Here is a 15,517-nt window from a genome sequence, read left to right as displayed (position 1 = left end):
GTTGTCCTCTATCCTCTGTACACATATTTTAAAAAGAAAATGGAAAAAAGAAAGAAAAGGAGAGACAGAATGGCATTCACTCTAGAATTAGAACATTCACCCATACGTTTTCTGCAGAATCATCTTTTGAGTTTGACGACAGTATGTACAGAAAGATGGAAACAGGCATTTTCAAGATGGGCACCAGAAACACCTCAGTTGTACACAGACATCATCCTAAATAAACAAAGAAATGTGGTGTATGGCATTTTGCATTTAGAAAGTTGTGGGTTTTTGTTTTTTTGTCTGTCTACACATTTTTAATGCCTAACACATAAAATGCACCTGTAAATAGTAAGATGGATAAGCCATCCTATGTCTTGGGTACTGCTCTGCCCATGTGGTAGCCATACTGCAGGATATACTCAGGTGGCCATTCCCTGTCATAGAGACTTCCCCACCCTGGTCAAGACCCAACTAGGTAAGGCATAGGAGCAAAGAAATCCAGTCAGCCTAATAACCTATGCCTCAGAACCTTTATCAAAATACGGATCCCTCTCTCTGCATTGATTTCCTCCAGAAGAGCAAAGACTAATGATTTAGACACTGGAACAGCTTTCGGGTAAATGAAAGAATCAGGACTCAGAGCAAAATAAGGGGTAGTTCAGAGAAAGGAGAACGGAAGTGATGAGCACGGCAAGTGAAGAGGAGATGTGGTCACACAGCCATCTGGCTTATTAGAGCCATCATCGGTGTTTACAAAACTTCCTTTCCCTTGATTAAACTTGTATTAAACTTGCTTAGTTTCCTTTTCAAAATGAGCCTCCCTTGGACACAAGCTCCACGAATTAAAAACCACCCACATTTACCAAACATCAAACTGGCTACCAGAGTGGCTCTCCCAAGGAACTGGGGAGGTAAGACGTATAAAGCCTCAACTTGGTGCAAAGGCCAATTTTGTTTGCATGTCCCAGGAAAATCTGCCTGTACCCAACAAACACCCTCCACTCCTGCATGTCCACTCCTAAGTACAGTTTCCCCATCTCTGCCTACCCCTTCCATGTTCAGCATGGAGTCAGCCTCTACTCCTGGTTACTGCTCTTCAGGATTCACTTTCTCTGAGAAACATCCCCTACTCTCTCCCAATATAGGTTAAACCAACTTTCCCTCTTCTGCTCTGAATAATACAAACATGTATGCTTGTCCTGGTTGTACTGTCAAGGCCAATTTTCATATTATAATCAAGAACATCTCATGGATTTTTCTACTGCTTTCGCCCGAAACTATTCTCCTCTGTAGAGCACATCCTCTAGGGACTCAAACCCTTTTGTCTTCCTTTCAGCCCCTAACCCCTACTATAGCTTCTGAGGTCCCTTTATTAGATTTTGGTTGAAGAAGGGCAGTGACCTTGGATCTCCCATTTTTTTTACCAGCCCCAATAAAAACGTTTTGTTCTTCTTTTTCCTAGTGATTTTCTTTCAGTCACTACTAGGAAACAAAAAGAAAACAAAAACAATTAAGGTAGAGAAAAAAACAATGCTATTAACATTCCAAGGCCATCTTGGACTCCTTTCTAAGCCAGAAAATAGAAACTTTAGTAGACCTCATTTTTTGTCTTTATGCTCTGGACTTTGTCTTAGTTTGGTGATGCTGATAATGGAACCCAGAAACTTCTTCATGGGAAACAAGGACGTTACCAATGACTCAATCTCTCTATCTCTCTCCTTGAACCCTGCCCTTCCCCCCCCCCCGGTCTTATGAGAAGGGTCTCTCTGTGTAGCCCTGGCTGTCCTGGAACTCACTACACAGGCTGGCACTGAACTCACAGAAATCCAACTGCCTCTGCCTCTGAGTGCTGGGATTAAGGGCGTGCACAACCACACCTGGCCTGCTTTTACTTCTTGAAGAGGTTAAGCAACTAACCTGCTCTCTGCACCTACACCTAAGGCAAAAGGTTTACAACCTGCTTTTCAGGAGCTGTTCTTCCCAGCCTGAAGCTGGATTTGAGCAGCAGCACCCCACAGACTCAAGCTGCCCAGTTCATGTCCACACTAAGGGAAATGGGTTAGCTCTCCAAGCTGCTGTCCAGGTACTTCCCAGCACCCTCTGACAAGACTAATTCTGTGCAGGTAGAAACTTGATCTAATTTCTCACTGTATCTCAAGCATCAGGCACAAACATAAAACAAACATGTTTAGTGAACAGAGCTCTAAAAATCAAAATGATTTCAAATTAGGTAATTTAGAAACACTTAAAAAGTAGGCCAAAGGCTAATTATAGAAAGGGACCCATGTAAAATAGGGACCAAATCAAGGCTGGCCTCCAAAAACCTAAGACCTGAAAACCAAGTTTACCATAGTTGGAGCTGTAGTTCTTGAGAGGGCCTCTTACAGTTTTATAAATTAATAACACGAAAGGCAGTGAGACCTAGCCACTTGGTGAGTCTAATGACCACCCTTTAGAGCTTTGATTACACTCACAGAAGCAGAGCCCACATATTAAAGGACATTAGAACGCCTCTTAATCTATGTCCATTAGATCACACTACTGCATCCACTGGAGACTGCACTTGGAATGACCTGGAAAATTTCAGGGAGTGTGATAAAGAGTGCAGACTGGGACTACGGGACAACACTACAAGCTGCTTTTCACGTGAAAATCCGAAATGACAAAACAAACTAGGGACAAGGAGATCATCTTTAATTGCTAATTTCAAATGACAGCAAGCATTTCTGCTTATTTGTTTTCTGCAAAGTTAGAAGGCAGGTGTTAAAAGATATTACTTATAACAACTAGTAGTCACAAGTAATTAAAACCCCAGCAAAATGTTGATAAAGACACTCACGAACAAAGTTGAAGAGCACACCTGAGCGTTGCTTAGCCTTGAAAAGCCTATTTTCCTTACCTGTAAGATCTCTTTTGCAGAGTTACTATGAAGAAGATAGTGAGAAAGAGAGAGCAATATAATAAATATAATAGGAAAACAGAAGTGGGGAGCAAGTAGACGAAAAGAAACCAGGTAGAGAGAGGGACCACCCAGGAGTACAGTGGGAAACAGGAAATAATGAGGACAAACTTCCTAAGTGTCAAAGAGTCAAATGGAATGTTACTTTCTATGCTAACCTAAAAAAGTTTTTAAAAAATCTAGAGATGCCTGTGCTGGTTAGAATGAGAATGGCCCCCATAGGCTCATATATTTGAATGCTCAGTCACAAAGGAGTAGAACTATTTGAAAGGATTACAAAGATTAGGAGGTGTGGCCTTGAAGAACATGTATCATAAATTGCCTTGGTCAGGGTGGCTCTCTTCATAGTAACAAAACAGTGGCCAATGTAACTATCCTTATTCAAGACAGATGACCTAAAAACTATCTTCTTGGGATGCAGTTTGACTTGTTCAAATAAGGAGAAGGCTGGAAGAGCTCAGGTGTGGAGCTAGATATAAGATGGGAGACCTGCTGGGCTCAGCAAAGCAGCATGATGGAGAAGACATCAGCTTTCCTCAAGAAGCAGAGCTCTCTTTCAGCCACCAAGGAAAACCTGTGGAAGAGCTGCCCTGCCTGCTGGAGTCCCAATCCCAGGACTTCTGCACATCAGAACTCACTGCATTGAATAACCGAAGCTTCGCCACATATCAGTGGTTCCACTTTACCTTCACACCTCGGTCTCAGCATTTACACAGGACCTCTAAGCATTGTAGAGTGTGATCTGGTCCTTCCGGCCGAGTTCTAACCACTAGAGAGTTAGATCAATGATTCAGACTAGAGAACTTTTGTACTGCCAAACAGCTGGTGCGCCAAAACTAAAAATGTAGGTCTTTCAATAAGACCTATAAAGACTATAAAGAAGAGAAAGAAGGGATTACTAAAATCTTTCGAAGCATACAATTCTTGTGAAATACTAACTTAAGTGCTAGTAAATGAAAACGAAAATAATTTTTAAATGCAAAAAGATATAATGGTTAGGAGGGGAATCCTTCCCCCCCCCCCAACAAAAAACACTTATATTTCTTCTCCGTACTTCCCAACTGTCGATGCTGGAATTAGGGATAAGAGTGGATACTTGGAAAGAATGCAGGAGTGGGCAGCCACTAAGAGTTGGAAGACAGGAACGGGGTGGGGGAGGAAGCAGGAAGAATCTCAATTAGATGAAAAGCATTCCGTACTTGAGAGGCCACAGTACTCATCGCGGCTGCCCCATTACCTCATCGCAGCTGCCCAATTCTACGACACGGGCTCTGTTACCGTCCCCGCTTGCAGAAGACAAAACCGAGGTTCAGAAGGGAGAGGTGACCTTCCCAGGACGCAGAGCGAGTGCGGGAGAGAAGCCGCGTTCAGAGAGAAGGCAGCAAGGCTGCGGAAGCACCCGAAGCGCCGAGGTCCCGCCCCTCCACGCCGCCGGCAGCCCGCACCCACCAGGGCGGGGCGTCCGAAAATCTCCTTCCGGGCGGCGCGGCCTCCCCTCCCCCGGCCCGCGCCGCGCCGGGGTCCAGCGGCTCAGGGGTCCCGGCGACTTCGGCCGCGCTCTCCCGGCCCCGTCGGGCCCGCGGGCGCAGGGAGGCTCGGGCCTCGGCGGCCCGGGAGCGAGCGGCTCGGCTGAGTGCGCGCCCCGGCCCCGGCGGGAGCGGTCCCGGGGGACGGTTGGGGGAAGGGGTCCCGGGGGCGGCCACGCGCCACTCACGCGTCGAACTTGTTGTTCATCCTCTCGCCGCCGCTGTCGCCACTGCCTCACGGAGTGACTTCCGCTCTACCGGGTCCTTTCGCCAAAGGCCCGGCTACTTCCGGTTGGCGAGGCGCTCAGCGGAACGTCAGCGCGCAGTCCCTGTGCCGGGCCGCTTTCCCTGACGGGCGACCCTGGGTAGCTGCGCCGCACGGGCACAGTCCGTCTGGGTCTGGTCTTTTCGCGGTCGCTTGAGCGCAGCGTGAGCGCTGTCTGTGCAGCCGGCCCTCTGCTTTACCTCACCGTAGATTCCAGGGGAAATGTCAGGCACAGTAGCCCTTAGTAAATGGTACCAAGTGCTCATCTCTAAGAGCTGACCCTTTGCTCTCAGTGTTGGGAGAGGACGAGAAAGTACTCCAAACAAATTTGTAATCCTGGCTCTTGGGAAGTGGGGGCAGGAAGATCCAGACCAGACTGACCAACAATCGGTTCGAGGACAGCCTGGGATGCTTGCGATGCTCCCTCTCTTGGTTGAATGGTGGCGTGGTGGGGGGAGTCGAGCCAGGGTGACAAAAGGCATTTACGGAGAACCGAGATGGTCTCCGTCCTCAATGAAGCCTTTGCCCCACACTCCTAAGGATTGTCTAAAACACATCACATACACCGGAGTAAATAAATTCCCTGGTTGGTGATGGAAATCCAAAGCCACCAGCTGCGCATTTTCCTGACCCATCTGCTGAACATGGTCCATTGTTAGAAATTTACTTTGAGTCACCAGTAGCGAGGAAACTGTCGCCCTGGACTGACCCATGGTTGCCCCCTAGGCACTCAGCAAGGTCATGTTTTTCTCCTCAGGAAGACCGCAGGGTTTCATCCTATTTCCAGATACACTGTACCAAGGAAGACTGAGGGAGCTCTCCGGTCGGGCCCAATAGCTTTGGTCCTAGCCCTTCAAGTACCCCCTGGCTTTGAAGAAGAGAGAGGTGCATTTTCAGGGCTAGGAATTTTGCAGTGCCTAAGATTGGATCAGAGTTGGGAATTTGAATCCTAAAGAAGTATTCTAGCGAGTTCCTCTTATTCTGGACCCCAGATTGCCCATGTGAAACGGGGGTCAGTGAACTAGTGGCTCTGGCCTGTTCATAATATGAAGCATTTCTAACAATGGAAAAAAAGATGGTAACACTCAAGAAATCTTTTGTGATCCATGGAGGGAAGTATTGTATCGAATGAATGAGAAGGTACTGCTGAAGGTACATATTGGATGCTGCGGCATCCAAAAGAGACATGCTAGCTGAAATGCTTTAAGTTCTGGACTTCAGGAAAGCCAAGACTTACTTATATCCTACACCCCAGCTCCTAGTACACTTTTGTTTTGTTTTAGTTTTTCAAGACAGAGTGTCTCTGTGTAACATCCCTTGCTATCCTGAACTGGCTTTGTAGACCAGGCTGGCCTCAAACTCACAACGAGCCACCTGCCTCTGCCTCTGGAGTGCTGGGATTAAATGCATGTGCCACTACACCCGTCTTTAAATATATATATATATATATATATATATATATATATATATATATTTAAATTATTATTTTTTTACAGGTACATTGGTGTTTTGTTTGCATGTTTGTCTGTGTGAGGGTGTCAGATCCCTTGGAATTGTCATTACAGACAGTTGTGAGCTGCCACGTGAGTGCTGGGAATTGAACCTGGATCCTCTAGAAGAGTAGCAAGTGCTCTTATCCATTGAGCCATCTCCCCAGCCCCCTAGTACACTTTTTTTAAAAAAAAGTTTATTTTTACTTTATATCGGTGTCCTGCCTGTGCACATGTCTGCGCTGTGTGCATGGCTGTTTTGCAGCCACCAGAGGAGAGTGTTGGATCACCTGGGGCTACCAATGGCTGTGAGCTGTCAAGTGGGTCCTGGAAATTGAACCCAGATCCCTTGGGGTTCTTAACCACTGCCAGTGTTCTTAACCACTGAGCTATCCTCACATCACACCCCCTTCTTTTTCTTCTTCTTCTCTTCTTCTTCTTCTTCTTCTTCTTCTTCTTCTTCTTCTTCTTCTTCTTCTTCTTCTTCTTCTTTTTCTTCTTTTTGAGACAAGGTCTCACTATGAAGCCCTGGCTGGCCTCATACTCATAGAGAGTGGCTTGTTTCTGCCTCCCTAGTGCTAGGATTAAAGGCATGCTCCACCACGCACAGCTCTGCTTCTCTTCCTTTAAGAGAGTTCCCCACATTTCTTACCAACTGTCTTCTAGAGAAAGTTCACAAAAGGGAAGATGCTAGAGCTGGAGAAATAGCTGAGTGGTTAACAGCACTTGATGCTTTTGTGGAGGACATGTGTCCTCTTCCCAGCACCAACACTGTCTGGTTGCTAACTGCCACCTGTAACTCCAACTCCAAGGTTCTGACACCCTCAGCTGGCCTCCAACAGGAACCCTCACTCATGTGCACATAACCTACTCCCAATACATACATACACCTAGTTAAAATAATTTAGGGGCTTCAAAGTGACTTATCAGCAATGCTCTGCTGAAGTAAGAGGAATGCAGGAAGACTGGTGCCAGTAGGAGCCAGCCATTGCCACATGGATATCCCAAAGTCATGAATGACCACACCTATCACCAACCATTCCAGAACTCCCTCTCTGTGTCTTTATTTCTCTATCTTCTCCCAGGAATGTTTGGGTACTTCGCAAGAAGCACACGCAGGGTCAACACAGAATACATCTCCATAAGCAGCACGACCCACATAGTTGACTCCGGAACCCAGGAGTAATCCGTTGGCTCATTCTGGCAAAGGCAGGTAGGGGCAGGGGTCTCCAGGGAATGGCAGGTCAGGTACCCGATTGTAGTGGGCCATGAGAAAGATGCCAGTGGTGCCGCAGATGAAGAGGGAGAGCATGGCTAGGAAACAGACTCGGTCCAGCACTCGGCCCACCAGGAACCACTCCTCATTCCCCTGAGGGCAACAACAGATCGTGTGAAGTAGGGGTGTGGCCAGGGCCAGCAGCTAGCCTGGCTCTCGCTATCACTGTTAGGTCCCCAGCTGGCCTCCATTCTCTGTCCTTCAGTCTTCTCACCTCTGTCTAGGTTCTAACTGGTCTTCTTTCATGGTCCCTGGCCTGGTAGTCCCTCCCCCTCCTCCCACTTGATAGCTCTGCTTTTTTCCGTCCCTGAGCCTAAGCTGAACACTCCATTTATCCTATCCCCACATTACACTCGGGGTACTTGGCCACCCTGCCCTACTTACACTATCAAAGCAACTCTGCTGGTGTCTGGCTCGGGCCATGAGGTTACAGGCATCCACACAGGCTTGGATGGCTGGGGAAGCTTGCTTCAGGCTGCCACAGAACTCCTGGCTCTGCCTCATTTCTGGACCATTCTCTGATGGGGAAATGGAGTCAATGAAAGAGAGCAGTGATGTGGCTTCTCCCCAGAGAGCCCACCCACCCCTCTCTCCAACTGGAACACTGTGCCCAGCTCCAGCTGCATTCGCTGGTCAGGATGTCCCAGTGGTGCCCCTTGGGCCCTACCTAGCTTCTCCAGTACTGCCTGCACCAATCCATTGCGCTGCCTCTGCCTAAAGAGGAGTTCACTGCGAGGCAGACAGAGGCCCCCTTCCTCCTGAGGCATGATGGGCCAGGAGGAGGAGCCATTCTGGAGCCGCTGCAACCGGGCATCCTGGACAGCAGCTGGAGCCAGTGGGCGCACGTGCATCCGTAACAGCTGGGGCAGGAGCCTCAGGAAAACCTGTAGATGGGTTGCTCTGGTAGGGTTGCTTGGGCAGCCAGGCCAAGCCTGGGAATGTAAACAGGAGATGGACATGAAGGCAGTGCCTTAAAGGCAGTAGTTGGGTCCTGGTGCAGCTTGACTACGTTTTCCTGGACACAGAACCTGGGCTTCAAGCTTTTGTGACCTTCAGAATCACCAGGGCACTTATTTAAAACAAACGCTTACCCTCTGCTCCCTCCTAGAATAGTCTAAGCTACCTGGGATATACCTCAAGAATGGACATTTTGTAACACAGTTCTCAGCTGCCTGCTGCAGGTGGACTGCAGAACACAGACAGTGGGACAGAATCCTCTCTCCTCTGCCTTCCGGGAACTGGGTAATATTGGGTAAGCTGATTAACCTCTTTGAGCCTGTTTCCCTCTCTGTTACATGGAAACGATACACCAGCAACCATTTAAGGGGCTTTATGAAGAGTAAGTTAATACACGTAATATTAATGTTCCTGGGCACTGATATTATCGTTCACCAACTTTAGGCCTGAAGATGGCATAGATTTGTTGCTGAATTTGCCGAATGGGTACAAAGAGGTGGAGGGAGTCACACGTGGTTGGGAAGGACAGATGGATGCCCAAGTGGGCAGGAAAGTGCCTTGCCTTGCGGACCCCCCGGGCCATGGAGTGTGTGTGGGGGGACCGCAAGGACACGTTGAGCACGACCACGGAGTTCACCACGATGAGGATTGTCACCACCATGAGGAAGGTCAGGTACCTGTCCAGGGTCAGGCAAGCAGGAGGCTAAATGTCCCTTAAGTACCCGAAACCCGGGCGCTGCCATTCTGCTTCCCTTGGGTTCCCTGGTGGAAGGTCATATCAAAAGCCCCAGGAAGGGAAGGAGTGTGTCGAGGATAGCCCGCTGGTAAAGGCAGGTAGGGGCCGGGGTCTCCAGGGAATGGCAGGCCATGGGCTCCACCCCGCCCCGCCCCCAACCCCGCCCCCAACCCCAAGGACAGTTGGTGAGGGGTGGGAAGCAGGTGTGAGGACTAGCCTTACTTGCTGATGAGCGGCACTGCTTGGGAGGTCTCAGGCACCTTCTTGGCCACGAGGAAAAGGAAGACAGTCTGGGCCAAGAGCACGTTGATGGCCACTGTGCATTTCTGGCCGCCGGCTGCCCGTGACCAAGATGCCCTCAGAACAGGTCTCCCCCTCCCCCCACACCCCAAGGAACCCCCTTACTCTACAGGAAGCCCATGGGCCTCTGCTGCCCCCTCCCACAGGCCCAGGTACCCTTGGCAGGAAGGAAGTAGATGAGGATGGCGACAGAGGAAATGAGCACACAGGGGGCGATGATGTTGATGACATAGAAGAGGGGTCTGCGCTGGATGAGCAGGTAAAACACCACCTTTTGGTGGCCTGCCTCCTCGGCTGGTGCCACAGAGTCCAGTAGCATTTTGGCTGGTCGATGCCGGATGGCCCATTCTCCATTCTCTGTGGTGAGCACAGGGTATGTGACCTGGGTAAATGTATGAGCTGAATAACCAAGTCGCAGGGCAGCATGCATTAAGCTCCAGTATACCGGGTCACAAGTGGGATGGAAGATGGAATATTGATCCCCCTCCCAAAATTAGACTGAGCATTGTAGGAAAAGTCAGAACTTCTCTGGATCCTTTTGTGTGTGTGTGTGTGTGTGTGTGTGGTATATGTGTGCATGCTTGTGTGCACACATGTATGTATTTACTGACATGTGTGGAGCTGCATGTATATATGTGGATTCACGTGTGTGTTTGTGTATGTATAGACGCGGAAGCCAGAAATTGACGTCAAGTGTCTTCCTCGGTCACTCTTCACCTTTTATACTGAGGCAGGGTCTGTCACTTGAACTTAGAGCCTTGCTCTGGGAATTTCTTGTTTCTGCCTGCTTTGTGCTGGGGTTACAGGTAGGCTACCACTTCTAACCAGCATTTATGTGTGTTCTGGGGATGAGTTCTGGTCTTCATACATGTACAGTAAATGCTTTATCCCATGGGGCCATATTCCCAGCCCTCCTGCCTTTCTTTTTAAAGACAGTCTTGCTGTGTAGCCCAGGCTAGCCCCAAACTTTCAATTCTCTGGAGGGCTGGGATCAAATATGTGTAATCACACCATGCCTGGATTTCTGTTGGGATCTTTTGAAAACCATATTCTATGATGCACTGTGGTTTTCATCTTGAAGGGTATGGGAGGACATGGCCTCGATCCGGCAGGGGCTCCTAGCTGGGGTTACCCGTAAAAGCCTCGGGGTCAATGAAGATCCACTCAATGGCTTTCCCGTCTTCCTGGCTCAGCTGCAGGTTGATCTCACTGGTGCTGTAAGTCTGGGACCTGTGTGAAGTCTCAGGATTGGAAAGAGGGTAAAGCGAAACGAGGGAGACCTGTTGGTGAGGTCACAGACACAGTGGTGTCTGTCTGAGGCAGTTGTGGGCCCTGGGCTTTGACATACGCAGTGTCATGCTCTGAGTTCTCCATCGAGCCTTGGTGGCAGCATGCAGGGCCAGAGGGACACAGGCTCTTTGGGGCAAGTGCTACTGCCTAAAGGGTCCTCTCCTAGTGCCACCAAAGACCATAGGGTAGAAATACAAGCCTATCAGAAGAGGACACTTGGGGTCCTGACAGCTCCTCTCAAGACCTCCCTTCATGGATGAATAAACTGAGACCCAGAGGTGTCACGTGTGGCTCAGGTCACATGCTGGCTTTGGCCAGGCTCCTCTCTTCCAGGACAGCCTGCCTGCCGATGGTTCCATGTGTAAGCAGGCATGCATGTGTGCTATTACCCACATACTCTAGACATTAACATCTCCTCGTAGGATACAGGCAGGAAGCTGGAGCAATGAAGAGGGATGGGTGAGCAGGACATCAGGTGTCACTATCCAAACAGGTGCAGGTGATGGAGCCAGACTCCCCGGCCTTGAGGTGACCCCATTGTGGGTCCCCCCACCTCTACCCAGCCCCTTCCCTCCAGAGCAGCTAGAGCTTCCCTCCCGGAGCTCCCCGACTCCATCAGCAATCTCACTGGAAGACGAGAGAGCAGTTCTGCCAATCGAAGGGGAAGTAGGTGACAGAGACGGAGCAGGAGGAACGAAAGATGGCAGGCGGCAGCCAGTAGATGCAGCCATCAGGGGACACGAGCACGTTGCAGTAGAGGGCCACCTCGAAGACACCGTCCACACTGTGTGCATAGGCCAGAGTACAGAGCTGGGGCAGGGATCCCACAGCCCCAGGCTAGCTCTCTGCTTCTCGTGGATGGGACCTGAGGGCACCAGGGCCCCTTCTCGCCACAATCCTGATGGACCAGCATCTAGTATCACCCATTCGCCACCCCAGCAACCTCCAGGTCATCTCTGCTCTGGACCTGAGATGAGCACAGAAGTCTGGGGGAGACAGGGCCCCCAAAACCACCTGGCAATCTCTGCTTCTCTCTTCATGTATTAACTACAACAATGGCCGCATAATAGCTAGCACTATTAAGCTTTTGTGGAGTGCCTGACCCTGAATCAGCCATTTTTGTGTCTCACCTGATGACCTCTAATCATTCCTCTAGCTGTTAAAATTGACCCCAGGTTACAGGCATGGGAAAAGCCCACCCAGATGGCTAACACGTTACAGGAAGCCAGGACTAGAGTCAAGCCCAGTGGCCCTGGGCCACTGTTCATGCTTGGGGTCTCCCCCTCAGCCTGGCACCCTACAGCCCTCTGCTCTCCTCTTTGTTCTCTCTCCTTAACTTTCCTCATCCTGCTGGACCCTGGTATCCTTCATCTCCTGCCCAAGCCCCCTCCTCACTTGTTCTCCAGTACAATATCTGGCCGCCAGACCATGGTGGAGGGTACCCTCAGTATCCATAGGCCTTCATAGTCTTTCGGGTCCCAGCGCAGGCGATAGTCACACCATTGCTGTGGATGAAGAGGCAGTTGCTGGGCCTCAGGTCTGGGCTACACAGGGCTGGGGAATGGCAGGCCAGCAGAGAGGGCCCAAGAGGTTGGGGGTGGGAAAGGAGTGGGGGGGGGGCAATCGCAATAAGCTGAAAGATACAGCAGGTGGTGTCTTACCATTTCTATCCAGACATTTGTCGTGAGGGCCTCCTCCCGTTCATTCTGGGGTACAGAAAAGAGGCAAAACTTCCCATACCTTCCGTCTGGAGGTAGCCACGTTTCCACCAGACACTGATGGAACCAGGAGGCTCTCAGCCTTCCACCTCATCCATGGAGATTTCACCAGCCCTGGCCTCCCCACTCTAGGACCCTCTCTGTTCTGAGTGCTAGAGTTAGATTCCATCCACCCAGCAAGTCTAGCGGCTTGATGATTCCCATCATTCCTCGCTCCTGCAGCTCACCAGGGAAATGAGGTTGGTCAGGGTAAGCTTCAGGCTGACATTGACCACATCTGAGTCTCGCTCGGCTGGCCGCAGATGGGGGTCGTAGTTCCGCATCAGGTCAGCGAGCAGGCGCTCCTCCTGGTTGCGGCTCTGGGCCCCTACAGCAGACACTCATTCCAGAGGAGTGGGAGGCACAGAGGGACAAGGTAGAGACTCAGGGGGTGGGCTGGGGCTAGGGAGAGCACAGATAGCCCCCAGACCCTCCATCCACTGTGGCTTGCACTCCTGATCTGTTCCTTCCACACCCCCAACCCTAGGTCTCAAATCCCTGCTGTCTCACCCAGGCAGATAGCCAGCAGCGGCAGGAGGAGCTGAGGTCCCTGGCCCCCATGCATGGTGTCTCAGTTCTGCCCAGTGATGGGTGGGACAGTAGCTTTGCAGGTCTGGGGGGAGGGTGAAGGCGGGTGGGCTGGGGTGTCGTGTGTCAGCCTACATTCCCTTCCCAGCTATCCCTGCCAGCTCTAGCTGGCCCCACCAGCTGTCTGACCACAGCACTGTCAGCTGCTCCCAGGATGTGCACAATGCTGGGCTCAGATTACCTGGGCCAGCCAGGGAAAGAAGGATGGAACAGTCTCCATCAGAGACAGGACCCTCTCAAACCTGTCTCAAGAGAGACAGCCCACCCTCAGACTTGGTCACTTCAGTCCTTCAACCTAAGTTTCAAGCTAGGAGACTCAGCACATGGCGGAGGACAGATGGGTGTGGGCACAGAGGCGGTGCTGAGGAGGCGGGTAGTAACTGGTCAGGCACCCTCATTCTGTCTCAGGGAGGTGTGGAGGCATTGGGCAGGTGCGCTTCACACCTGAGGCTCTCCGTGGCTTTGCCTGAGTATGCCACCCTTTTCCCAGCAGCCTGGTGCCTCTGTGGTCATTCCAGGGGAAAAAGACACAGGAATGGAGCACCCGCAGGGCGTCTAACTGTTGGCCGTGTCATATCCTGTTTTCGTTTACAAGTAGGTAAGGCTACATCTTGGGAGGCATGTGACCCATAGGCCACAGGTTGAAGAAGGCTGCATGTGTATGGGAAGATTTTGGCATTGATTGTCAGGGGCCCATGGCAGCTTCTCCCATACCCTGAGACAGGGGACACAGACCTAGTAAGCTTTAGGAGGGCTAGCCGGCTATGAACAGTGGCTTGTCAGTAGGGGCTACAATTCATAAAATTACCAGACAGATAATGTCAGGTCCTGTGCAAGGCTGGGGAGACCCAGGGATGTGTTGCTTAGGAGGACTCATGGTCCACTGAGACAGACAGGCCAGACTTGAGGATGTGGCCCCCAGAGCCAGAGGAGGGAAGCCACAGGGGAAGGAACAGTTCAGGGATGAGCCCCGTCAACATCTAGGCTTGTCACCATCAAAGGGCAGGGTTGAGACTGATCTGGGAGCAGGGACTTGCTGCTGGCTGTGTCCATATTTGGGCCACCTGTCATGTGGCCAGCTATGCCAAGCAGTCTGGTCAGCATGTACCAGTATGCGGCCTCTGAATGCTACCCAGGCAAGGGAGGGCACTGGATACCTCTGAATGCCTAGGAGAATATATCCCCAGGCCTAGCAGGTGTCTGTGGCATTGCAGTGTGTTTTAGGAACAGGAAGTCAGGCTCAGAATCCAGGCCCCGGAAGCGCCTTCAAGTCCTTCATGTCGCACCAGGACTCTGTGGGTGGGGGCAGGAAGCCATGGTGACCTCCTTCTTCCGTCATTTGTATCGTTGACCCCTCTTTTACTCACTTACTTTGTGGATGGCTTGTCCTTGGTGTCAGATCTGCTCTAGGCCTCTGCTTCCTCCAAAAGCTCCTGTTTTTCTTCACTAAGCACCTGGGAGAACCCTGTCCCTGGTGGCTCCGAAGCCAGAGGTTCCTTCCTACCTCAGAAGCCTCCAGACCTCCCATTCATTCTCTGGTGTTCTTCAAATACACTCATACACTCCCCTCCTTTCTGCAAGTCAGTGTCAATGGCTTTTTTTTTTTTTTTTTTTTTCATTTCTTGGTTTTTCAAGAGAGGGTTTTCCTGTGTAATAGCCCTGGCTGTCCTGGACTCATTTTGTAGACTAGGCTGACCCTGAACTCAAAGAGGCCAGGCTGCCTCTGCCTCCCTTGTGCTGGGATCAAAGGCATGTGCCACCATGCCCGGCTGTGTCTCTGACTCTTAATTCCCACATCAGCAATGGTCTCTCTGAGTCAGGAAGTGATGTGGGCAGTGGCTATCTGCTGTTCTTCTAGCCCCACCCACCCTCTCCTTCCCCCTCCCGGCATGTACTGTGTTGCCCCCCCCATGCGACATGCGAAGACTGTAAATTCTGCTTGTGCCCCCTCCCCTCTGTGCTCTGGGAGAGAGGTCTGAGAGCGCTGGCTTGTCATTCTCTGCAGGGTGAGTCACTTAGGAGGGTGGAGTCTCCTGGGAGAGCCCAGTGTGAAGAGCGAAAAGCATGTGGGGGGTCTCTCTTTGTTCCAGATGCTTCTCTCTTGCCACCACCTGTTACAAAGGCCAGAGAAGCTAACTGGTGTCCCCTCCTCAGCACCCACGGGGGGTCGTTTCATAGTGCAATGTCAATGCTGTACACACGGTGTCACGATTTATCAATCAATGAATAATAAAAAGTCAGTCTGTATACAGTCAGGCACAAATTTTCACCACTCTGTGGCTGGCTCAGTCCACAGCTTCTGAACTTACAGATGCATCTCACTTCTCATTGGTCGGATCATTATGTGACTACATTGATTCAGGAAGAGTGGTTAGCACTTGTTGTTTG

At 50.7% G+C, this 15,517-nt stretch overlaps 2 protein-coding genes across 6 annotated transcripts in view; both read right to left on the bottom strand.

Annotated features, from left to right (window-relative positions):
• Eif4e2 (eukaryotic translation initiation factor 4E family member 2) overlaps window positions 1-4,802 on the bottom strand; it is a 28,820-nt gene extending 24,018 nt beyond the window's left edge. For 3 of the 4 annotated variants that reach the window (XM_021644606.2, XM_021644607.2, XM_021644604.2), the window contains exon 1: window positions 4,659-4,802. In XM_021644606.2, the coding sequence (XP_021500281.1) occupies window positions 4,659-4,678 (20 nt within the window). In that variant the 5' untranslated portion in view covers window positions 4,679-4,802. Of the gene's footprint in view, window positions 1-4,181 lie in introns of all 4 variants that reach the window. The other variant, XM_021644605.2, reaches the window with a different exon arrangement.
• Window positions 4,803-7,420: 2,618 nt separating this feature from the next.
• Window positions 7,421-13,106, bottom strand: Chrng (cholinergic receptor nicotinic gamma subunit). 2 transcript variants are annotated; one of them, XM_021644634.2, is made up of 12 exons: window positions 13,052-13,106; window positions 12,730-12,869; window positions 12,446-12,490; window positions 12,180-12,289; window positions 11,413-11,568; window positions 10,627-10,724; window positions 9,651-9,851; window positions 9,417-9,531; window positions 9,021-9,135; window positions 8,169-8,385; window positions 7,886-8,019; window positions 7,421-7,594 (listed from the first exon to the last, which is right to left on the bottom strand). In XM_021644634.2, the coding sequence occupies exons 1-12, from the start codon at window positions 13,104-13,106 to the stop codon at window positions 7,421-7,423; spliced, it is 1,560 nt and encodes a 519-aa protein (XP_021500309.2). The 2 variants fall into 2 exon arrangements, with proteins under 2 accessions (XP_021500309.2, XP_060223860.1); XM_060367877.1 differs by lacking the exon at window positions 11,413-11,568.
• Window positions 13,107-15,517: the final 2,411 nt, after the last annotated feature.

The sequence above is a fragment of the Meriones unguiculatus genome, chromosome 15 (genome assembly GCF_030254825.1).
Source record: "Meriones unguiculatus strain TT.TT164.6M chromosome 15, Bangor_MerUng_6.1, whole genome shotgun sequence".
Taxonomy (NCBI): Eukaryota; Metazoa; Chordata; class Mammalia; order Rodentia; family Muridae; genus Meriones; species Meriones unguiculatus.
This window is presented reverse-complemented; position numbering and strand designations above follow the sequence as displayed.

Coding starts and splice junctions, on each gene's coding strand:
- Chrng (XM_021644634.2), bottom strand. CDS start 13,106: ATGCATGGGGGCCAGGGACCTCAGCTCCTCCTGCCGCTGCTGGCTATC. Junction 12,290..12,445: donor CAAATGTCTGGATAGAAATG/GTAAGACACCAC, acceptor CTTCATCCACAG/CAATGGTGTGACTATCGCCT. Junction 8,020..8,168: donor GGCAGTACTGGAGAAGCTAG/GTAGGGCCCAAG, acceptor TTTCCCCATCAG/AGAATGGTCCAGAAATGAGG.